The sequence below is a fragment of the Pempheris klunzingeri genome, chromosome 3 (assembly GCF_042242105.1).
Source record: "Pempheris klunzingeri isolate RE-2024b chromosome 3, fPemKlu1.hap1, whole genome shotgun sequence".
In the NCBI taxonomy this organism is placed as follows: domain Eukaryota; kingdom Metazoa; phylum Chordata; class Actinopteri; order Acropomatiformes; family Pempheridae; genus Pempheris; species Pempheris klunzingeri.
This window is the reverse complement of record NC_092014.1, coordinates 18,230,993-18,256,274: the sequence shown is the minus strand read 5'-3', so window position 1 is coordinate 18,256,274 and position 25,282 is coordinate 18,230,993. Positions and strand designations below refer to the sequence as shown.

Genomic DNA, 25,282 nt, shown 5'->3' with positions numbered 1-25,282 from the left:
TAAGATGTTTTTATGGAAAGTCAGTTTCTCTGATATTCTGTAAAACTGCTGGTTTGGACCTGGTGTTCGATTGTTAAATATGGCCGCATAGACCTACTTTGAAAACGTACTCAGAGAATTGACGACAGTAAACCAATGATCTTGTATCTGTGTGTGTGTGTGTGTTCACATGTCTGCTTGGATTGTAGTGGGAACAAAGAGGCTGGATCTTTTTCTCTCAGTACAAACACTGGCCTGTTAACGCAAATGAATAAAACACAGAAGTGCCCATGTGAGCGCTGATGCAGGATGATGAAGTATACCCCTTCTACAGGCTGATTTTATGCTGAACGGAAAGAAGCGTGCTTCCGACAAACCAACTCTCCTTTTAAAAATTAGCCGTTTTTACACCTTTTCAATTTAGGGACTTCATGAACCAGCCATGAATGAATGAGGAGTTCGAGTGAAGTTGCTGTTTTGGGAGGACTGAAGGAAGACCCTTGTTTGATGGCCAAAACTTAACAAAATGATGGTGGACAATCCATTTAAACGAAGCAGCTCGTGCTTTCTATCAAAGAGACCACAAGTCAGTACTTCAGGAGCTTTACAGGTGAGTAAAAAAGATGAACCAGAATTATGATACATCATATCAGTCCATAAGAAAATAAATCCATGCCTTCCGTAAAATGTCTTCTGTCTTGCACAATACTGAGGGGTTAGTTATGATCAGTTCAGGGAAGCTGCAGTGTCTCTTCCCCTGCAGCAGGGGGCCATAGTCTCATCTTTGCTTCACCTACACCTGGAGCGGGTGGCCTCCAGAGCTTTCTGGTGCCTCCGTTTGTTGAACCTCTTGATGTAGTTGTTGCTTCTCAGGAGGCCATCTCCGGGCTTCAGCTTACCCCCCAGCAGGTTCAGGAGGTCACTGGGAAGATGGCGCCTCCGATGGTAGATCTGGCCCATTATAATGTATCTGGTCCCTTGGGAACACATAAGGGAAATGTTGAAGTGGCTGGGAAAAGTGCCAAGTCGAGCAGTTCTCATGTTTGCACCAAGCAAAGTAGGTGTTACTGCCTTTGCTGACCTGAAGAAAAACAGAATTCCCACATCCTGCACAAGAATACCTGGAGGAAGCTTGTTATAGACTTAACCCATACACGTTCCATAACATATGACTTCTGTCTGACATCTGAAATCGTGACTATTAATCAAATCTTTTTTTTTTTCTTTAATAAATCACTTTTACTTTCACAGACACTGTAGTTTTAGTCTTGTGCCACAACGAAGAGATGTTCTCATCCAGATGTTTTCCACTCACCCAGCTTGATGTCAGGGCAGGGCTTGCTGCACTTGTAGGTGTCCAGCACCAGGAGGCGAACTTTGAAGAAAAAGCTGTCTGGGGTCACATAGAGACGACTCATCTTGTAGAAGCCGTCGCTGCTCACCATCAGCGTAATGAGGCGTATTCCTTTACGCAGCACGTCGATGTCGTGAACTATCCCATTGATAGCTGTTTAAGGGACAGGAAATACATTGCATGTCAAAATGTGAATAGTCCAACATTTTGGGAAATGTGCCTCTTTGCTTTCTTACTGATATCAATCTCATGTCTGTCTAATGCTAGCTTAGCTTAGCATAAAGACAGCTAGCCTCGTTCTACCCAATGATAACAAAAGTCCACCTACCAGCACGTTTAGAGCTCACTGATTGTAACTGCTGTGTTTTGTTTGTTTAAAATGTGCAAAAGTAGCAAATAAAATTGAATAAAAAAGGCATGTAACGATTTAACAAACAAGATGTTAATTACTGAGCTGTAAGCAGATTTTTGTTACTAGCTGTTTCCACTCTTTATGCTATGCTAAGCTAAGCTAACCAGCGTTGGCCGTAGGCTTATATTTAAACATGAGATTGGAATCAATAATATCAATAATCAGTGCCATAAGCATGAGTGAAAATCATCAGCTCACTAGAACAGTGAAGTCCATGTTGACTTATCAAGGCTTTTTGTATCGCTCTTGCATTTTCCTTCTGTTTGTCTACCTTTGTCAAACCCTCTCATTGGGCACGTACCAAACTCGCTGTAGCAGTAATACTCTCTCTCCTCCTTCTCCTTCCTGCACTCGCTCATGCAGAAGGCATCATGTGTGAAGTCGGACTCTGCGGAGAAGAAGACAAGCAGAGGACAGGATGGAGGGATGAGAGCAAGAGAGCAAGAGAGACTGTCTGCCTGTACGCAGCCAGAGTCTCATTCCAGCGTCATTAGGAAAAGGACAAGGTTGTCATTACAAAAACCCCAGGCCTTCTCAATTGCTTTTGCACCAGTTTCATTACAATCTCAAGCTCCCAGAGGGCTGCACACAAAGGGAGACGCTGACAGCCACACTTGAGGGAAGTGGTTGTAATTAGTGGCAAGGAGTGTTCGTTAACTAGCAGTGGAAGGATGAAAACCGTCACTGTCATTATCACGACCTCTGTGACCTCTGTGACCTCTGTGAGTCGGTCTGTATGATATTACTGTTCAAGAGATGAGGGCTGATATGCAACAGAAGGTCTCTGGCAGGCAGGAAGGCATGTTGCTGTTATACGGTCAGCATGTTGAATCTATAGGCCACCAGGATGCACCAACAAATTTGGCTTTTTTTTTTCTTTTCTTTTTGATCAAAGGCATCTTGGGAAATTCTGTATTTTTTTCAGGACTGCAGTAAAATCCAGTTTGAACCTTTTTATGAGCAAATCTTATGATGATCCTTGGCTCTTTTAACATGATGGAAATCTATGGATTATGGGATAACTCATCTTTTTTCATGAAGTGACTATGAAAATGTTGCGTTTGGTTTGAGACACTAGTCATCGTGATGGTGTAACATCATAGTTTAAAGGTTAGAGTGCTAGAGAGCATCAGATATTTTCCCAGATTGCTCAACTCTCACATCATTTCAGGCTGTTGAAGTGTGTAATCCCAAAGGGGAGTTTTAAGATGATACACCTCAGGCTGAGTTAAGTAGCATTCAAAAATCCTGAATTTGTGGACAGCTCTCTCCAAAGGTCACAAGAGATCCTCCCGTACCTCGCCTCAGGATGTCGAACTGGTAAAGCAGGCTGGAGGAGCGCCGGTTGAAGATGGTAGGCGGGCGGCTGTTGTTCCGGGTCGCAGCACCAATACCTGACTGGTAGAGACTGGATTTCCCCGGCCGGTTCTCCTCTGGGTCCAGCCGGCGGTTGGGAGGATCTTTACGGGGGGAAGGGGCCGGCTGGTGCTGGGGAGCCTGAGGCTGCGTGTGGTGGGGTGGTCCCCTGGGTCTGGAGTTGGGGTGTCCCTCTGGCTCGCTCTGCTGAGGAGGACCAATGCTGGACTGGGTGTCCAGGCTGGTTTTCTGCACAGTGCGGTTGTTGGTGGCAGCAGCGGCAGCAGCTCCTGCCAGAGGAGGTTTGGGGAGCAGACCAGCAGCTTCTCCTCTGCTTTTCTCGCTGTTGTGCTCCACCAGACGGTCACTCTTGGGGCCCTTTTTGCTCTTGTTGTGCGGGCCGTGGTGGCGAAGGATGGGGGGCAGGTCGCTGTGCTTTGGCCAGACGGCGGAGGGGAGGGGATGAAGGGTGAACTTGGACTCGCTGCTCTTGCTGCTCTTCTCCAGCAGCTCGTTGATGGGCAGGGAGGGTTCTTTCACCAGCACCCGGGTCTGGTTGCTCTGAGCTGGATCCGCAAACACGGTCTGACCCTTTTCGATCAGGGTGTACAACTCTGGGGTGACACAAAGCAAAAGTTGCACTTCAGTGAGAAATTTCCTTCAAGTTGATACAGTCCTTTAATTTAACATCAAGGCACCTCTGCTCCCACAGTCAGCCACAGTTCACACTTTCTATGACTTAATTAAACAAAGGTATGACAAATACTTCTGTTAGTTCTTCAACTGGAGGTTTACGGGTAACTTTCATGATGAGAACTTGAATCTATAGTATGAGAGTCACTGACCTCAGCATGTGTAGGTGGGAAATGTCCATAAGAATATACAATTAGATATTAGTTTTTTAAATTAAACCAAAGTGGTCAGTCCATCAAAGTTATAAAATAAAAGGTGTGATGTGATATTTCTACACGGGAATCATGCAGACAAAATTGCCCCTAAATGTTTTTTAAAATAGATTTTTTACCAATAAGGATTAAAAAAAATTATTGTACCGGTGAGATCTAAATCACCAAATTTTGGACAGATAATAATAAACCAAAACAGAGCAAGCTGTTTACACTTGTACATTTACTAGACAATTATTCTTTAAAAAATAAAAAAACAAGCATGTAAAGCAATGAGTGAGCATGTACATATAATAAAGTAGTTTTTGTCCAACACATAAAAATGCACAAAGCTACAGATCCTTATTATTCTGGGCGATAAATAAGACATTTAAACTTACCATTGACAACATGCTCCTCTGTCTTGTGCAGAGGAAACCCTAGAAACAAGAGAAAAAGAATAATCCCTGTCATCCTGGATGTTCAAGTGTGGAGACACGGTAAGGTCTGCTACGGAGCTGGGATTCCTGGGATTTTTATAGGGGCAGCTCAGGAATGAGATGGGATGGGGTGGAAAGGGAGTTGGTGGGACGTCCCTAACGCAGAAATAAACACACTGACACTCCTTTCATTCATAAATGGATTCCAGAAAGGCTCCCATTGTTGTTTACAAAACAGGAAGGAAAATGTGACTTTGTGTATATATTTTCTGTTGTTTACCAAGTGGGATTTCATGTAAAAGCAAACTAGTTTCACCTTCTGCTATCTGGGGTCCAACACAATGTTTAAAATCTATTGTATTGATATTGCCTTGCTTCTTTTTTATTTTATTTCATTTTTTGGATGTTGCAAATTGCAGTGGACAATATATAAAACTCTCTACTTAGGAGCTAAGCTTGAACCATCTCCTCTAACAGCAGCCCTGATGTTAGGTGGAGGTGACCTGATTGTTTTTACAGTCATGAGTCTTCACTCCCCTCTGGTGGTCACTGTGAGGAACTGCAGCACAACAATAAAATTATGATTACATTATGATATTGTGCTCATTTTCAAGCTCAAGTTCAAATTATTATCACATTGTAACGGACACCCTGCAGCCAATCAGAATTGAGTATTCACCTAGACTATGGTATAATGATCAAATAATGGTGTCTGCTATGAATGGGACAATTGATTGAACTGGTAAATGTGGGATTCAATTGAAAAATGGAACAAAGCTGGTTTGTATATTCTGCCAAGACAATATTTTGTTTATCACAGGCACTGACTATAACCCGTAATATAAAAGGTATGAGCTGACCTTTATGATTCATTTAGCAATTAAATGGTAAATGTTATACAATTTGATTGATTTAATATGACATCTTATTGGTTAAAGATTTACAATAACTCGTATCTCACCCAAGTGGTATGCTGTCTGTTGTACTTCAATAAAAAATGTCAATTGTTTTGTATTGAGTCATCTTAATAGAAATTTATTATAAACAAATGAAAAAAAATGCAGTTATAAAACCAGTGCAATAAGTGGGTGTTCATTATAATCAAAGAAATATATACATGTCAACAATTAATATATGCCCAACACGGCAATAACAAATATATACACAACTAACCAGTATTAATTAGAATAGAATGAGAATAAAATAGGATAGATAAATAGAATATATACATATATATGGTTTGTGACCAAATAAGTAATATTTGATATAATATTATAATATTATCTTATATGATAGAATAACATAGGATAGATTATTACCAATATTATTATTGCTAGAATAGAATATATAGAATAAAATATATGGCAGGAGAGGTTTAGGAGGTGGTTTGGATACCCACAGAGGCGGCTCGAGAGCTGGCAGGTTCAGTCTCTGTTTCAGCCGGGCAATCTCTGCTGTGTTAAGGGACAGAACAAAGACATGGGGATTTGCCACAGTGGCGTTAGGCATACAGGAGCTACAAGAAATTATGTAAAAGCATGCAGCATTATCACGCTTGCTCAGCAAAACATACATACTTAGCTCTCGGTGATTAAACCAAACAGGGACTTGGCAATCCAGCGCTGGTCAAACTCTAGCAGGGCAGGGATCCAACAGCAGGCAGGCGACTTCTGCTCTCTACTAAACAATGACATAATGAAGGAATGAATGAATATAATATATAACCACAGCCTCTTAATCATGAAGAGAATACACATGGAAAATTCAGATGTGCTACTTCATAACACTGGTTTAGTAGATTAACCATTTATCATTAAAGTGTTGTGATAAAACATATGTCCATCTTAGTCATATTCTTTTTGTGAAGAAATTCAGTTACCAGTTAAATGTATTCAGTCATGTAACTCTTCTCAATTGCTTTGCTCATGCCACAGCCTGCACACTGTAACACTGTGAGACAGGGGGCAGATAAGTATAACCAGCAAACAACCCAAATACATTGATTACTACACTGATTGATCCATGCACATCTACTTTGGCCTGTTTTAGCTCATTGGGAAACAAAGAATAAACAACATAGACTGTGGACTGTGGATTTCCACCTTGTACTAATGATTAGATAAGGTTGATCTTATTACCACATAGCCAGCCGCTTATTAAGTGTCTCATTAGTTAAATTAGCAGTCAAAATAAATGTTAGTTTTATATGAATGAGCTGGTTATGAGTGGAGAATTGTTCGTGACTTAGCTAGCCAGCTGTTACTGAGCTAATTGACTAGATTACGTTTATATGAATCTTTCGTAATTAGCCTGCTAGCATGCAGGCTCACTAGCACTGTGGGTAAACGAAATCTTCTCAATAATTTAATTTAATAATATAATATTAAAAATTCAATGACAATGAACTTAACAAAAATATCGCAAAAGAAAAAAACAAAGTTTAAAAGTTGGGGCAGGAATTAAGTGGCTCGATTCTTGGTAGCTCTGGCGCCTATGATTGGTCAAATGATTTGACTCAAATTTTGTAAGCAGATCTCAAAGCTGTAGACTTGTTTTGACCGTCACTGGCAGTGATAATGAATTTACAGTGATAATTAACTTACAGATCAGAGTAAGATGTGATTTTAACAGCCTTGGTCTCTTGTCACATCCATTACCTGGATTATGTGTATTACCAGTCTGTGTCTTTGGGAAGGTGCTCCGTCAGCCCGCTAGTCGCATCACCAGATCTGAAAAGGAAAGTAAAGACGACCCAGATGGGACTCGAACCCACAATCCCCAGCTCCGGAGGCTGATGCCTTATCCATTAGGCCACTGGGTCATTACGTAGTATATAAGGTAAAATAACCTTTATCAAACAAAAATCTGACGGAACTGGGTTCATTTAGGCCTCTAAAGTTGAATGAAACATTTTAAAGTAGAGAAAATGTTATCCACTGCACCACAGGGATCACCGACACAGCCGCAGTTGTCCACAGTGAGAACCAGAAACATCGCAAAGATGTAGCAGCTTTATCTCGCGATACTTACAGTGGTTGCCTGTGACAACGGATTAGTTGTTTGATGTGTTTTTTTAACCGTGGGCGATAGGGCGGTGCTTGTAGTCCAAATGACCAATCAAAACACCGAGGAGGCGGTGCTTGTAGTCCAAATGACCAATCAAAAGCCAGAGGAAGACAGCGCGGTCTGTCCATGACGTCACTTCTATGGAGAAAAAAAAAACACAAGAGCACATTGAGGTAAGTACGTCGCATATGCTCTTTGAAAAAAAATGTGTTTTATTCAAATTTATCGTCGCTTAAAATGTTAAGAATATCATTGTTGCTTATAGTTTGAGTGTATAACCTATGTTCCTATGGCCCTCAGTGGGTTTTTGACGTCTTGGTCCACCACACGGGCTCCGTGTGCGATGGGCCACATGGTGTTAGATAACCGGCTTGGCTTCGAGACGAGCGGCTAGTAAACTGCTAGCTAACCCGCCGCCTGTTAGTTAGCTAGCTAGCTAGCTAGCTAGCTACCATGAAGTTGTCCAGAGGATTAATTGTTGTTGATTAATTGTTACGGTTAAACTGTCCTCTATCAACAGGGCCAGTCTGTAACGTTTGTGGAATCGATTGTGTTGTTCAACGGTCAGGAATGTCAGCTGGCAGCGACAGCGCGGATCGACTCACCCAGTTCAAAAACAAAGGGAAGGATGTCAATGTAAGCCAACACTGCCGCTGACACCCAGCCCCAGGGCATGGACCCATCACTCCTGTCAGCTAATATATGCTGTCATGCTTTTTTTAAAATCGTTTTTATGGATGTCGACTTCTTCAGGAGCTCAGGCGCAGGAGAGCGGAAGTCAACGTGGAGCTCCGGAAAGCAAAGAAAGACGATCAGATCCTGAAGAGGAGAAACGTGCAGAGCCTTGTGGACGAGCCCACCTCTCCACTCCAGGAGAAGGATCCCAACGCACAGGTAGTCTGATCTCTTGGTCAGCTCTACTGTCCCTCTCACACACACTAGCTAACACACGTAATTTGGCTAGAAACAGTAGACAGGGCGCATCTGAATGTATTTTCCACTTTTGGAACATTTGGTATATATTTTAGTTGACCATGAATGAGCAGCAACAGCATCTGTGCTAATGCTTGACTCTAACTGAACGATCAAAATGAACCTTGCAGGCTGATATAAAAAGGTGTCAGCCCGTGCTGTTTGCATGCATTGGACAAATGTCAATGAGACACTTGGAGCACATTTGAGTATTTACCTAATAAAGGCAGTTCAAAGGGTGTCCCACGTATTGCAGAATACCTTGTAGTTTATTTGAGATGAGTCACTGGTAATATTAAGGTGTTGGCCCGTTAAGTAGGTTGAACTTGCGCCAATCAGAAAATACTGGGTTGAGACTGTCTCACTTTATTCTTTTTTAATGATTACAGTTTATCTGACTTGTTAGGATCCTGCAACCACAACCCAGATATATACCCACGCATGTCCCAATGAATGTTGAGGATTATTTTAAACTGCTGTTTGACCCAGGTTTACTGGGCTCATAAGTAATCCTCTTTATTTCTGTGTCCACAGCCTCCTCAGCACTGGTCTGTGGAGGAGATTGTTGCAGGTGTAAACAGCCAGAATCTAGAGCATCAGCTGCAGGCGACGCAGGCAGCCAGGTAAAATTATTTTGAAAAGAGCCCTGACATAAAAGTTTTGACTTGGTGCTGTCTTATTAGTGCAGTATTTTATGCTAACACACTCACTGTCTATTCTCAAATCTAAAAACATTTAACAGTGCTGTTTATTTTCTTTTTCCTGGAAGTCACTTATCCCTTGATCAGCTCCCCAACTGTGTTTTTTTTTCCCCCTGACATACAGGAGGCTCCTCTCCAGAGAAAAGCACCCACCTATTGACAGCATAATTGCTGCTGGCCTCATCCAAAGTTTTGTTAGTTTTCTGGGGTTGTCTCAATGCCCCCCCATCCAGTTTGAGGCAGCTTGGGCCCTGACCAACATCGCCTCAGGTACCTCTGAGCAGACAACTGCTGTAGTGGAAGGAGGGGCCATCCCAGCCTTTATCAGCCTGGTGACATCACCCCACCCGCACATCAGCGAGCAGGCCATTTGGGCCCTGGGTAACATCGCAGGTACTGCACACTGACAACACCTCATCTCTTTTTGTTTGAGTTGCTTGTTTTCCTTCTCTTGCTTCATAACTACATCCTGTGATGTTATTCAGCTTATTTAACAAGATGAAAATAATACAAAACAGAATTATTTCCTCTGTATGTATTGTTTTATTTTGGATTTTATCTTCATGTATCATAAATTTAAATTAGAAAAGTTTTATGTGTTAGTAGTAGCATGAAAGGACCACACTTGTATTTTATTATGCAATCCTCTGTTGCAAAATGACCTTGATAGTTGTGATGTGAGGATCTGCTGCTGCTGCTGCTGCTGTGTGTAATTATGCCTTCTTTGTTTCGTTCAGAGGTGTTCTTGGTCTCCACAGGCTGTAACGTTGAGGGCTTATGAATTAATGTAAAAGGTTGTATCCTAAATAAGTGTGTTGCTGATGCATACAGTTCATTGTCCAAAGGCAATTCATGCAAGATGATAAGGAACCCATGGTCGTGTCGGCACTTGTTTGATTTTCTTTTTCAGTAAAGCTTTTGGAATGGATCATAGTAAGATCCATCCCTGGTATATTATGGTAATAGATTAACACTAGTGCAGTGTTTGCTTGGAGCAGGCATGTCCCCCCTGGACATGCTGCTTGCGTCATTGTGGAGAACTGCACATCTGTTCTACTTCTCACTCCACACTGCACTGGCACAATACAAACACCACGTGTGAAGTCGATGGGATGAACGGTTCTTGAGATAGGCTAGCACATCTGAGGTAGAGAGGCTGCAGTAATGGAGATGATGAGGTGGTATTTGCAGTCACCAAGTTGGAGAGGTCAAGATCTGCTAAATGTTTTAATGATATCTTCAACATTTCACATCCAAACAACTTCACACTCGACACCACACTTCCTTGGGTCCCTAGCTGCACACCCCCCAAGTGTGTAGTAGATCGGATGAATGGTTTTTGAGAAAAGCGAAGAACTGTTAGATGCTGACGGTTCTTTCAGTGTAGGGCTGGCTGTCAAATGCTCAACCCAATAATGGATATTAAATTGTAACTGCCTACAGTAGGTTTTATTTTGTTGTGCTGTACCATCTTTTTTCTGATGTGTGATTGCGCTGCTGACAGGAGATGACTGTAAATGTCTTTTACCCTTTTAAATATAGGTGATGGATCCAACTACAGAGACCTTGTGATCAAACATGGTGGTCTTGAGCCACTCCTAGCCTTGCTGGCAGCCCCTGACTTGTCTGTGTTTCCTGTAAGTGTCCATCAAACATTATTGCACTGCAGGTTCCAAAAGACATTTTTATTTAGCATGGTGCTACTGCCTTGTTAAGACCTACTATGTTCTATCCAGATATATTCATCCACATTGTCTGGGTCCACTTGAAACACACACTGTTCACACTTGGCATCATAATGGAAAGGCAAAGCAACTGGATCATCCTGTTGATAGATTTGTTATGCGATTAATAAGCCACGAGACAGCCTTTAAGTGTGTGCATCCCCTACCAGATCAGAACATCTACCTTGTGTTTTGGTAGCAGTTACACCTGTTTTTAGAGCTGTGTGCTCCTGATCTGATCAACTCCTCAATAAATTGCAGTGTGTAGTACACTTTAAAAAATGGAAAAGGAACAACAAATGTTTTAAAAATGTATGATCCAAAGTAGCAGGGATGTTGTAATCATCTGCAATGATTTTTGGTGCCAAATAGATAATAGACCAGATCCAAGTCCAGGACACAGTAAACCGTTCACCTGACACCCATTTTAATGCTCAGTATCAACGAAGCTTATCAGCCTGGCATGTGATGTGACGTTAGTGTGCAGTTGTGATGCTAGAAGAGAGGTCCTTGATTTGATTTTTCTTATGTGCCATAGAAATATTTATCTAAAATAACACTTGACTCCTCTAACCCACCGTACCAGTCTGGCTACCTGCGCAACGTCACCTGGACGCTGTCTAACCTGTGTCGGAACAAGAACCCGGCACCTCCTTTAACGGCGGTGCAGCAGCTGCTTCCGGCCCTGGTGCGCCTCCTGCACCACGACGACAGGGAGATTCTGGCTGACACCTGTTGGGCCGTGTCCTACCTGACCGATGGCTCCAACGAGAGGATAGAGGTGGTGGTGCAGGCTGGACTGGTGCCCCGCCTGGTACAGCTGCTAGCCTGTGGGGAGCTCTCCATTGTGGTATGTGGTGCCGAGTTTAAGTGGAAAGTTACTGTTTACTATATTTCTGATATTTAAACAGCAGGTAGTGCACTGTCTGCAGTGCTCAGTTAGTACAACATTGAATGTCAAAAGAGATGACCTTCATCCTTCAGAAGAAGGATTCTGCTGTTGCATTGTTACTGGCTTCAGACAGGTGTCTCTGAAATGCATGTGAAATACAGTATTTTGGCTCCAAATCGTAATGAACTAGCATCGTTTCGCTTCTATATTATTCCTAAATGGTGACTGAGTCTCCTTACATTCCCAGACTCCAGCCCTGAGGTCACTTGGCAACATTGTGACTGGGACAGATGAGCAGACCCAGTGTGTGCTGAATGCAGGTGCCCTTGCGATGTTCCCCAACCTGTTGCATCACCACAAGCCCAATATCCAGAAAGAGGCAGCCTGGACATTGTCCAATATCACTGCTGGCAAGGACAGCCAGATCCAGGAGGTTATAAATGCAGGCCTGATTCCCATCCTGATAGAGGCCCTCCGACAGGTCAGAACGCAAGAACAGTTTTCTTATTTTCTGAATCAATAAGTAATTGTCCGAGGTACTAATTAATGATGAGTTCATTTTTATTTTCTCATTTAGTGTATTGTTTCTTCTGGCCTTAAAGATCAAATGTAATTTCTGTTTAGGGAGACTACAAGACCCAGAAGGAGGCGGTGTGGGCTGTCACCAACTATACCAGCGGAGGAACGGTGGAGCAAGTGGCCTACCTGGTCCAGTGCAATGTGCTGGAGCCTCTGCTCAACCTGCTGACAGCCAAAGACAGCAAAACCATCTTGGTCATCTTGGATGGAATCTACAATATTTTACAGGTATATGGCCGAGACCCTGTTGCTATGTTTGTATTGGAATTTCTCACAGCAAGTTTGTGTTTTTTAACACTCAGTGTTAAGTGTCAAATATATTTTAGCCCCAACTTGTCCACTCTAATGTGCCACTGAAAATGTTATACAGTATCTGCTCTCAGGTTACATGACCGTTGTGTAGAGATGTAATTGTCAAGGCAGATTTACAATATAGCAGTAACGTAAACTGACAAAAATAAATGACACGGTTTAAATCTGGATTTTCATGGTCAAAGTCAGAAAGCAGGAAAAGCTGAAAACTACACTAAAGCATATGTTAGATGTGCCAAATCAACAGACTTCATTTCTGACGAGACAGGATGATAAGACGCGGCTCATTTTTGGATCAGTTCTTTAGTTTTTCAATCATCACGTATGATGAGAAATGAGTGACGTGAAAAAGCTGGTTACAAAACATCTTGTCCATCCATAAAACTCTTATCTCGCTTAGAAATAATAACATCAAAAGACTTGTATTATAATCATTATACTTGACTTGAAGTAAATTGGAGAAATCATACAAAAACATGGGTGCATTCCTTTTTTAAAAACTGAAGGACAAATGGATAAAAGTGCGCTAACATTCAAACTATCTTTAAAGAATCAGTCGTGCGTAAGTGCTTGAGGGCAAATGATGCACTTTTGCTTAGGAAAAAACATTTTAATACACTGAAGAGAAAGTTGCCTTTTAAATGTACCCACACACACTTTTCTACCAGGAGATATTTGTTTTTAGGTCCTGCAGAAATGGAGATTAACACTGGGTGTCTGAGATTAGGAAACATGAAGATTTGCAGAGATTAATCTCAATCACTTTATAGATTGAATGATGCAAATGGATTTTTTTGGACAGATTAAAATGGATGGTCACAGGTTCACCTCTTGGAAATGGAACTTTTAGTCTTACAGATTTTTGCCTGTCGTTTCTCCACAGATGGCATGCAAAACTGGGGAGACGGAGAAACTGTGCCTAATGATCGAGGAGCTGGGTGGTTTGGACAAGATTGAGGCACTGCAGGCCCACGACAACGAAGCTGTCTATAAATCTTCTCTCAACATCATTGACAGGTTCTTCTCCGAAGACGTAAGTGTTTTTGATAACGAGGCCTTGCAGTAATCTTGGCTAAATTGTAATCGACTAGTCCAGGAGGTAAACGTGGACCGTTCAGAGAACCTTGGAGGATGGTTGAGATGACAGAGATTTGTATATAATCTTGTATACGATTTTCAAATTCTTCAATCACCACAGTTGCTTCATTTGAAGACTTGACAGATGACTGACTTCTTTATCTGTTAATACCTGCTTGTCTTTTTCAAAATTCATGTATGTGCTGAATTTTGTGAGAACTGTCGTTGGATAGTTAATCACAGTTCAGATGCTCAGCACTTCCTTCAACAATTTAAGCCTAACACAAACACGGAAAGAATTACAGGACTGGCAGAACAACTAGATCGTCAACTCATTCACAGATTAAATGACTGCAGTCTTGGCAGAGCCGGCAGGGTGGCAGGAGTTACTCGTGTGATTGCTCCTCACGACTTACAGTTGCCAAAGACTAGATGTTGGGTGTGGCGCCTCATCAGTAGCCTGAGCTGGAGATTTGTGGTTTCTGCCTTCAATATAATAGAAATGCTCATTTTAATGTTAAATGAATATTTTGTCTTTTCTGGTCAAATCACTGACCAAAATAAAACATTCCTTTGCTTACATGATCTGTTCTTAATGTAAATCAATTCATGACAGTCCCTTTCATAGCCGACAGAAATGGTCCTGGTGTGCAGGATCATAATCCATGCCCATGAAACCATCCCCAGAACATGCTAAGACTTGGTTAATCCTCTAATGCTTTTCTCCTCTTGTCCCTCTGGTCTTCAGAATGACGATGACGAGTGCGTCGTCCCTGAAGCCACAGCAGAGTGCTATTCCTTCCAGATCCCCGAAGACCAAAGCACTTTCCAGTTTTAACATGTGCAGTTTGTTCTTTGTAACATAAAAAGATTTCTTACCTTGTGGATACTTTTGTATTTTTTAAGACATTTCATCCATGTACATAACAGGACGAAGACAAAATATCCCTGTTTTAAAGAAATATTTGTAAATAAATATTACTCATGCAAAAGTTTTTTTGTTTTTTTTTTTAATATAAGAAGGCTACAAACTGGGAAGGTTACTTGATTTATTTGGTGGAAGGATGTAAGGGAGGTGAGGTGTTACATGGGTAATGGGTGGTGATTTTACAGGCATGTCACCACTAGGTGGCACTGCTGTCATTCTCTGTGCTTTTTGTGAGCCAACATGTTATAAAGACCCTGCTGTGTCTATAGCATATTGTAAACAATTTTATGAATGAAATCTGTCTCAATGCCTTCATAATATATTACAATGTATGGTTATAATAGCTCAGGAGGGTGCATTTATGAGGAGAACCAGACTGCAAAGTGATGTCAATTGAAGTAATTTTCCTCACTGTAGACCTGCATCCACAGTATCTACCCTCAGGAAAAATCTTGTACTTAGAGCTTATTGATTAAATATGGCAGACCTAAAGTATGAAGTGGCCTTATGATATTTTATGAAAGTGTCCTTTAGCGTCATAGATTGTGACCCTATCATGTATACCATTGACATTACATTTCACAAGTTAAGGAATGTAAAATAGATTCAGCTCACTTTTACAATGTGTAAATGACCCCCTGCCCAAATTCTTAATACTCTCTTCTGCAATGTTCCTGCTCTTAGCTGGTTCAACCCTCACTGGGTAGTATTAATCTATAGTACTAATGTATTTGGGTTGGGTATTAAAACCATTCATATAAGTATACTCCAGCCATTCAGTGAAATTCTTTAGCTCGTTCATGTCAACATATATTGCATCAAGGTGTCCACATTACGGCCGGATAAAGGCGTTTTTTACATTCAAAATAAAATAATTTGTACCACTTTTAAGAAGTGATTGCAATGCTCGTCATGATTTATTGGTGGGTACTGTATAGATGGAGATATATATTGTCAGAGATGTCTAAATATAGATCGATATAGAGGTGAACAGATCTTGCACTTATATCCATGTATATAACATTTTCAATTTCAGTTTAAGTGGCTTACTACATACAATATAATATACCGTTGCCGGATCATTGTTTCCCAATATAGACAATTACAATAAACAATTACAGAGCAACAGGACACATCTAATAATTAGTAGTAAGTAGTAATGATAATTTGATACGTTTACATGCATATAGCCTACATACATAAATATGAGTGTATACATATACATGTATGTACCTCAGTGCACATTGGCTCAATCTTACAGAAAGGAAGCGTGGCATTTCCTATACCTTTATAAATGACTCAAAAGTGACCTAGTGTGCACTGATGCAGGACATCTTTCTTAGTTTTAGTTTAATGGCAACACATTATTGCGATTTTGGGGGGAAATGCAATCAGTTTACAGCGGAGTCCGAAGTAGACGTGTCTTTTATTTATGGCTGGCATTTCACAGCATTTGGCATTTTGTTTTATTTTGAAAGGTGGTGCCGGATGTGGTGTCCCCCCTGCCTACAGCAGCAGCTCAGTCTGTAGCATCATCACGACCAACTTCAGTCAGAGCAGCACAGGCAGAGGAGACGCCTGTCCGGATGGAGGACGAACTGTCCACCTGATTTGTATCATCACCCGGCGTCTGGGAATGTTGTTTGCATTTTTTACGGCAAGGGGGCTGAAGTGAGAGTGTTATTCCAGCGATGTGATTATGCTATCATCATACTGCATTACACGGGCAGCGTGATTTGCTATGGTGATACTACAAGCTAACCCCAAGCTAGCGGAGGGATTGTTTTGGGAGATACCTTTTTGAAAAGCTGATACGCTGGCACATGAATTAGACACTTTTTTGTGAATTTTCATCAGGCTGGAACACGAAGGGGAATGTCTAGCCAAGGAGTTAGGAGAAATGGCCCAGTAAAGCTGCGGTTGACAGGTAAGCGAATTTAAACCCCCTCCTGCGCCGCCTGGAAAGGTTAGCACGTTAGCCTGCTAGCTAACAGGCTAACTAATATGTGCTGCTGGTACTGCTGGACGGTGCCGCGTGTGTCTCGTGTGATATATTAAATGGTCATCTCTTCTTCTAGATTCGTTTGTTTCTTAATGTGCGAAATTGCTTTAATTCCAACTGAATGTAACTCACGATAACGCACTAAGCTGCGTTCAAAGGCAGTCAATGAGCCTCGTTAGCAAACATTAGCCATGACAACAGCGCTGTTTCTGTAGTATTAACCTAGCTGGCTAACGTTAAATGGGTTTCTCCCAAAGGTCACATGAAATACTGATATCGGTAAATATGTGCCAGTGTCTCCTCCTGTAGTTCTTCAGCGCAATTTCTATGGTTATTTTTTAACACTTGTGTGTCCATAGTGTCATTAAAATAGAACTGCATCTAATCATCAATCATTAAGACTTGCCCTCTTCTGTGTGCTCATGATTTAAGTACATTTCAGGAGGTAGAGGACTGCTGTGTGTGGCTTCAGAAGAGGTGGAAACACAAACTGCAGTTATTTAAATTTAAAAAAAAAAAAAAAAAAGGAGCCGACATCTTATCACACATGCTGGTGCCATTCCCAATGGCCTTGATGTGTTTAGGTAATGACTTTCAATGTGGTCTAGAAATTAGCATTGAGGAAATAACAGAGGGTTTGCACGCAGTTATTTGCAAATAGGCGAGCGTTTTCTGCTTGTTCCTGAAGAGCTGTGGTTTTATTAGGAAGGCTTTTGTTGCATTTTACATTCAGGGATGGATATATGCAGGCACCATGGACTGCAGGGATGTTTAACTCTTTACGACTCCATCTTTTCATGGTGGATCCTACAACAAATGATACATTTTGATGGTGTTCAGAAGATACAGCTGGTGAGCTGAGGGAGAAAACAGAGAACCTAAGTCTCATTGCGATGAGATGCTTTCACCTGTTCTTGGTTCTAAACCACTATAATTCTTGTTTCAAGGCGGCTCACAACAGTACAGTATAACTTTGAATTCCCTCAGCATAACGGCAGGTGGTCTATCATGGTACGATTTTTGGTCGGGTAGGCCACATCATGTCAATGACGTGTCTTCTCATTGAGCACAGTGTGCCAGAAATCATTTACAGTTGGAAGATGAAACCAAAGAATCTTGATGAACTCTGGGAGTCCTGCAAGACTGCTTTCTTTGCCATTCCAGATGACTTCATCAATAAATTATTTGAGGCGTATGGATGCAGTCCTCCAAGCTCATGGGTGTCATACACGATATTAATTCTTTTTTCCAAGGGACCATAGCTTTATGCTGTGATGTTATTGTAGCATGTTTGTGTATTCAAAATAAAATATAATTTCTACCGTACATTTTTTTTGTATGTGACAAGACTTTTGTCCAAGCCAAATCTGACCTTTCTGTTCTAATTAAATGATAAAACTCAATGAATGATACAAAACCTTATTTTGGTACAATACACATAATCCAGAGGTCTTTGCCTTTCATATAAGCCATTTCAGATTCCAATTGATCAACTACAAGTCAAGTTATCATTTGTTGTTCCAACAACTTCGGTAAGCGACAAGACTTTTGTCAGGGACTGTACCTAGAAAAGGAGAGTAATTCAGTAAAGAGTAATAAACTCTGAATGCTCACCCAGCCACCCCTGGTGCTTTCCTGCCCAGGGTCTCTCCCCCCCCCCCCCCCTCCATATGGGGAATGGTTTTAAATGGGCTGCAGTGGTCTTCAGACGGAATCCCAGGAATGTGAAACCTCAGAGAGGAAATGTGAGTCTTTCCCGGTCATAGACACATCCTCTGTCTGTCCTTCACTAGAGAGAAAGGATAAGGTCTGTCTCTCTGCCTGTCTGCATGTCTGCCTGCCTGTCTGTCTGTCTGTCTGTCTGTGGGAGAAATTGGGGTTCATATGGCAGAGAGTGACCAGAATTGCTCCTCACACAGTGATGATCAGTGAAGCTAAGTCTACATTTAGACTTGTGCATTCATTTAAGCCTTACATGTGTGTTTAGTTGTGGCCACACTTGATTTATGTGTCTGAGACCGTGTGCATTTAGACCTAACATTGCATACCAGCCAAAGTCCAGTTTTACTCTGTCTGCTCTGTGGTCTCTTTCATAGTTTGCACGTTTTTTTTCTCTGAGAGAATTAAAATTGGCTAAACCAAAAGCTTGGATCTACGGACGTTAAGGGATTTAGAACTATTGTTGTATTTCATGATTGTTTTTCTCAAGGTTTGGGTTTTATGTGCACAGAACAGCTTATTTGATAAGCAATATGAATACCCTCCAGGCCCATTAGCTCAAACTCTACCATATAGGGTTTCATCCTCAGTTTGAAGAATGAAGAATTACTGGAAAAGAGTTGTTTAAGTCAGCAAGACCCCAGTATAAATTAAACAATGGCTTGACCAATATGATTTAAAAATTGTGTTTGAAATCCCCCAAACTTTGCGTGCTGGTTGGTGACTTGTTTAAGTACCATTTGAATGCACCTATTCTCTGCAGTCTGTAGCCTACTGAGTCTTTACAGAATAGCATTTTAATTTGAATTCTGTTATATAATTATGAATCCCAAAGCCCAAAATCTTTTTTTGTGGCTTGCTAGTACCTCTTAAATACATTGCTGTGTACTTGAAGTCCAACTTTCCCTGTCATATTTATGTGGCTACAGGTCTTTGCAGAAGCGCTGACAATTCTACTAGCTGGCGTCACCAATAACACTAATATCTGTGTCCAACTGGAGGAAGGTACTCCAGCAGAGGCTCTTGCTATTTATCTTTAAATTTTGCCACTGCAGCCGCAAGTGTGCACTGCCTTTTAAGTTTAATTTTTATTTAAAAAAAAAACTAAAGTATTGGCACTTTCGGTGCAAGCTTAAGCTCAGCTCCAGTGAATTTTTTTTATTATTTATATATCTGGTTGTGTTCCTCGTGTTATGTAATTATACTGTTTTTGTTCTTGAAATGATCTCCCATCAAAGTGAAGCTTTTCTGACATATGAGTCACAGAGACGGCTGAATTTGATGTGTGCTGTTATAGCTGTAGCCGCCCTCACTGGGATCACCTCTCGTCACAGCAATGGATTAAAATTCACGAAGGGTGGCTTACACACATTGCAGGATTTTAACTGGAGTTATCCCCAATTTAATCATCCCACACTGCATTTAAATATCACCTTCTAGTTTCTCACAAAGGCATTTTTGGAGCTCCTCCTTACGTCTACAGCATTTATCTGGGACAGCTGCTCTTTGATGCTTAAATTAATAAAAAAAAACAAAAACATCCTAGTTTGAGTTTGCTAGGCGGTGTGTCGCTGTGTCCCCACAGAGCTTGCTGCCAAGCTTGTAAAAGAGAGCAATCTTGGATTTCTAGAGCTGTTATTCCTAACACAGCAGGGAGCCTACAACTGGCGTAGTTCCCCCTCTTTCTCCTGCGCAGTGAGAGTTGGTGTATTAGTCAGTGAAACTGAACAAGAACAGGGTGTTTTCCCTTGCTTTCCTTTCACTGGATGGAATCTGGAGTTTCTCAAAAGTGAATGACATGAGATGTACGAGGGGATGAATCCATCTCTCACCCCCTTTCAAATATGGCCTCTTGGCTGCTCCATGCTGTTGCTGCCTCGGCTGTGAGGAATGGAGGCTGTCTATGTGATCCACTTCCTCCATTAGGCTCCAGTTGGCATGCAGCAAGCAGGGAACGACTGGAAGAATCATCTCAGGATTCTTCCTGTTCTGTGTGAGCGTGTGATACTCAGGCAAGCAAGGAAACCCACATTTTTCATCTTCTGTCATGCTGTGTGTGTGTGTGTGTGTGTGTGTGTGTCCCTCAGTCTAACATTTTAGGAACCTGGTACAGGAGCTTATGTGTGTGTTGAAGGGAGGTAAAGCCAGGAAGCTGGCGATTAAGATAAAGATCCAGCCCCTCCGTGCCTGGTCCAGCATTAGCGCCGGGGCAGAGTGCTTTTTAGGGAAGTTATCAGGGACCACTGTCTCGGTATTCACTGTCAGCTCTCACAAAGCACAGCTGTGTGTGTCAGCTTGTTTGTTTGTGTGTAAACAGACGACAAACACACACTTCCACGTGCACAAGTGCACAGACACACTGATATACACAGTTGAGCTTTCACAGGATGTACCGTCGGCACGCGATGCTGAGCTAAATTGGGGCTGTGTGCTTCCTAAAATATAAGGAATGAATGTTGCAAAGACAGTGCACTGTGGTGATTGTGAGAAACCGACCAGAGTCGTCAAGTTTTAAGTTGTGATGACCACACGGGGCTGCGAGATAATTAAGCATTATAGATGATGTTTATTCACATTAGAAATAGAGGAATTTATTATGACAGATGTATTTATCGTATTTAATGGCTGCATTTGGAATATTTGGCTGCTCGTGTGAAGAAGCTTGAAATAAGAGTAAATGAAATAAATATATTTGTAAACATTTCTCTCTGGTAGTTCTCCTGAATCTGGCGGTTTTATACATATATTATACATATGAATTTTTATATCAGTCGCACTACCTTCATCATAAGAGTAAGAATGACTTTATTTATCCCGGAGGAAATTGTTGTCAAATCATATTGAATGCATTAAATTGGTTGCACTGTTTCTGCTGGCTAGTCTTGCTGGACTCCCCGTATGATCTGAATGAAAGCCGATTACATTTAATCAACACATTGTGAGGTGCTGGTAATGTGGGAACTGGGTCTGTGCATATGCTGATGGTGTCATTTATTTTGTTGCATCTACACGGTTTCACTTCAAAGCGTCTATTTCCCCCTTTAAACAACGCTTCTGAGTTCTGACAGTTGAAATGTAGACCACAGCTAGTGATGATGATTCATCAGCACACAATGGGTGTGAGTCACACAGTGACGTTTTTTGTGATGTTCCTCTCTGTTTTATGTATCCCTGGCACCAGCTTAAATTAGGAACAAGCAAAGCTCTGGCAGAAAGTGCAGTTTGACCCAGTTGTGAGTCAATTAATAGGCACTGCTCAAAATTCCTGATTCCTACAGAAATCTCCCCTAAGATAACAGGCTGGGCCCAAATTTAACTACATCTGTGCTACCCCATACATGGAGAAATGTATAATATCGGCTTCACCAACAACATGCATGATTAACTTGTGCATTTCCAGAAAGCATAACATGTGATCTCAGAAAAGCTGAGAGAAAGCAATCTGCAAATGTGATGCAGAATCAAACATGGTGAAAGGAAGGACCCATGTAGAGGGTTGCTCATCAACCTGAGCCACTCAGATAAGTGAGCCTGAGCTGTTCAGTATGCATCTCATACCTCTACACCACCACATTGACAAAGCAGTGTGTTGTCAGTGGGCGATTCTTCTTTGCAGTCCACTGCCTTTCTGAAGTCAGAGGTTCGGTGCTTGTGCTGTTTCAGCCAGCATGTACAAGCATAAGATGTGTTCAACCCTACGTGCTCATTTCCATACTGCTTACCTCTGGCTTTCCTCTCTGGAATTGGACATTTTCTTTGACTTAGATCCTTGTTTTTATCTGAGCCTGTCTGTCACTGTGATTTCTGAACATGCAGTGTTTTCCCTGTGAAGCACCAAATGTTCATTTCTGAGGTGCGCCAACTTTTTGATTACCTAAAGTTTAAGACTACCTAAGACAATGAGTTTTTAGATTTCAGATATTGATCATTAATTTCAAAAATGTGTGCTGTAATACAAAACTGAATGCAGCTTGTTTTTTTGTTTTTCAGAGACATATTTTTTTTTAAACTTATTAATATTCTTATTGTAGCTGGGTAGTCCCGGTGAGAGCATCAGAACCTTCTATAGAGGAAAGAGCAAACAGGCAGTGACAATGGAGAAAAACATGTTTCTACCGTGTAAAATGTCCATTTCTTACCATGAGCTGCTGTATGCTGATGAACCACGTCTTTTTTTTTTTTAAAAAAGAGCTTTCATCAAAAACCAGCCCTATAATTTGGAAGTTAACCATTTCAGCATGCCACCAGTTCTCCAATGTGGTATTAAAGTACCCAAACAACTACTTTTGGATTCATAGGAACAGGCTTTTACGTGAGTAAAAGGAGTGAGTCGTAGGGGTGAATCTGTTGGCTTCTTGTACAGCTTAGCCTCTCCTTGCAGAGCTGTCCATTGTCACCAGCCATGATGATTTTAACAATCGTAATAGGTGGATGCAATCAGTAGATATGTACAATCAAGAAGATATATTAAAACACATAATGTGCAAATATTGATTCATTTAAATTAAAGGGGCAGTTTGGGATCTCATGCATATGCTTTTTAGTATAATGCAGCTCTTGGAAAATAACTGATCTTGACACAAGGAGAAAATAAGGACTGTCCTGCTCCATTTACAACACTGAGTAGTAAATCTAACAGTAGTGGTCTGTCTGGCACTAGACAGACTGCTATGCACTAATAATATGCAATGTTTCTCTTTTTAATAGGCCGCATTTAAATGCCAAAACACTGACGGCCGTCAGTCTTTGCTCGAATCTGTTGCGCTGGCATCTGAGTCAGAGGTCACTCTTCAATAAAATGTTAACTAGTCTTAGTTTGTGGAACATGTAAGAGCCTCTGTGTATAATGCCCAGTCAGCAGCAAAGATAATTAGGCTAATTAATTACCCTTTTTTTTTTCCATTTGCAGTGAAATGAGTTGAGTCATCTAGCTGTGAATGTTGTGCTAAATTATCCTCTTGTGTAATTATTCAGTACTATGGATTAGTCTGTGTGCACAGTCCTTGTCGGGAAAGACATGATGCTCCTGTATCTGTGCTCGCCTGCATGTCTGCGTGATGCTGCCTCCAGCGTTTGGGGTCACTGTGTTGTGGTTAGGGTTTGTAGTTCAGCACAGAGCTTTATACCCAAACTTCCTCCAGCTCTGTTTAGTCTGCATCTCTAGCATACACTTCAATTGACCACACACACGCACACACACTGCACAGGACCTATACACTCATTCAGTGTTCACATGGCCCCTCATCATCATATGGAAACGTTTATATTCACTTTGCGATGCAGCTGTTCCAGCTGTATTTATCCTTTCTGTTATCTGTGTATCTAAAAGGAAAATACAAGAGACAATGGTTTTCAGATGCAGCAGACCAGGCAAAATTATATTACATATTTTGCTTAATCTGTAGTCTAAACATCAGAAAATCTCATTGCACATGTGGTGATTCATGTATCTGGACCTCACATATCGTCACTTAATATCAACTTATGACGCGACGCAAAGCTAAACTTGTCGTCCTTTGGGCTATTTTACCTCTCCAAGATAAAGCACAGCCTTTTTTTTTTTTTTAATTGAAAACACAAACCATATGTGGCTTATTGTCTGTAATTTTCAAAGATGGACCCTTTATTTCTAAATTCCAATATTGAAAGATGGTAAAACACTTATAATGCCCCTTATCCTTATCCTATATCAATGTGGAAATGCGAAAGCATCTGCACGTGTATGTACATTCTGATTTTCCTGCTGTGTGAAATTACAGAAAAGTTCATCTTAAGTTTTTCAACTCAATTGCTTTACAACTGAATGTGACAGCAACACACTAGTGTGGCACCATTAAGTCCAAGGAATGCCAATAATCAATCAGATAATGCTTATTTGTTTATAGTCAGGACAACACTGTTGTGACACTCTCTCAGCCAGCACCTGACTTTGAGTATATAATACTTCAATAATTCATGCAGAGTAGTTAGAATCACCTTGTTGTTCAGTAGTACTGTTGCTGGCTGACCTATTTTTCATCCTTTCCCTTCATTGTGCAGGCATTTAGCCAGACTCGATGTTGTATTTATCTAACCCATGGCTCACCTGGCCGGCAGTAGCTCAGGTACAGCTATCTGGTCACTGTGATGATGGCACACAAAAGTCTGTCTTTGCTTTTCATCTCGGAGTAACAATGATACACCATAGTCTAAGTTAGCTAAACGTTGAAATGTAACAAACATATTGCACCCCTTGAATCCAATGATTTATCAAGAGCCATCATTTCCCTCCTTTTCCTTACCCCATTCATCTTCATATTGCCCTATGAAATGAAGCTCTTAGTATGTGTTTTTGTTTTTGGATTTTGGCATTTCCGATGCTGATTTACGGGGATGTAATTCCATGATGCGAGTGAAATAGTGACCACACTATTAGTGGTCATCTCAGTTTCTCCCCTGCGCTCATATTTCTTGCTGTGGGGGGACCCCCTGGACCTCTGCTGTATCAAATTATACCTTTTTGTTTCATTGATACATTTGTTTTCAGTTGACTTGTGGATTTTCCCATTAGGTTTAGCGATGTCAGCTGTGTGCAGCTGGTCAACCCTCTATTAACTCAAGGTGGATGCTACTTGATATCTGATCGGGCTGTAATGATTTGTTTTGAAACATTACTGTTAAAAATGACAAATTCAAGCTGGTTTAGGATTTTCGGGCACTGTCTTTGTATCTCAACACAGCACTGTGTTTTAGGAAGAATTTGGCATATGAGGAGACTGTGACTCAGTAATGAAATCTCACAGGGCGCTGCCAGTCTCATAACTCAGCTTTACAGTTCTCCACTCACGACCTGCATTTTACTACGTAACACACAGGGACCTTACATGCTGTCTGCTGGAACAAAAC

General features: G+C 41.3%; 3 protein-coding genes and 1 non-coding gene across 4 annotated transcripts in view; 2 read left to right on the top strand and 2 right to left on the bottom strand.

Annotated features, from left to right (window-relative positions):
- Positions 1–256: 256 nt before the first annotated feature.
- On the bottom strand, positions 257–4,479 carry LOC139199100 (UPF0450 protein C17orf58 homolog). Its single transcript, XM_070828113.1, has 5 exons — positions 4,387–4,479; positions 3,044–3,715; positions 2,047–2,133; positions 1,295–1,486; positions 257–956 (listed from the first exon to the last, which is right to left on the bottom strand). Exons 1-5 carry the CDS (start codon positions 4,457–4,459, stop codon positions 769–771), a joined length of 1,212 nt encoding a protein of 403 aa, XP_070684214.1. The 5' UTR covers positions 4,460–4,479; the 3' UTR covers positions 257–768.
- A 2,694-nt stretch (positions 4,480–7,173) lies between these two features.
- Positions 7,174–7,246, bottom strand: trnar-ccg (transfer RNA arginine (anticodon CCG)). The gene has a single exon. It is a non-coding gene; the product is annotated as a tRNA-Arg (tRNA).
- Positions 7,247–7,678: 432 nt separating this feature from the next.
- LOC139198688 (importin subunit alpha-1-like) lies at positions 7,679–14,745 on the top strand. The gene is made up of 10 exons (XM_070827610.1): positions 7,679–8,127; positions 8,245–8,385; positions 8,998–9,086; positions 9,289–9,557; positions 10,707–10,801; positions 11,475–11,738; positions 12,028–12,261; positions 12,405–12,587; positions 13,555–13,704; positions 14,497–14,745. Exons 1-10 carry the CDS (start codon positions 8,062–8,064, stop codon positions 14,584–14,586), a joined length of 1,581 nt encoding a protein of 526 aa, XP_070683711.1. The 5' UTR covers positions 7,679–8,061; the 3' UTR covers positions 14,587–14,745.
- A 1,498-nt stretch (positions 14,746–16,243) lies between these two features.
- The window catches only part of LOC139198774 (E3 ubiquitin-protein ligase SMURF2-like), a 60,949-nt gene continuing 51,910 nt past the window's right edge, over positions 16,244–25,282 (top strand). Inside the window, exon 1 of the mRNA XM_070827712.1 lies at positions 16,244–16,603. Within this exon, the coding sequence (XP_070683813.1) occupies positions 16,552–16,603 (52 nt within the window). The 5' untranslated portion in view covers positions 16,244–16,551. The remainder of the gene's footprint in view (positions 16,604–25,282) is intronic.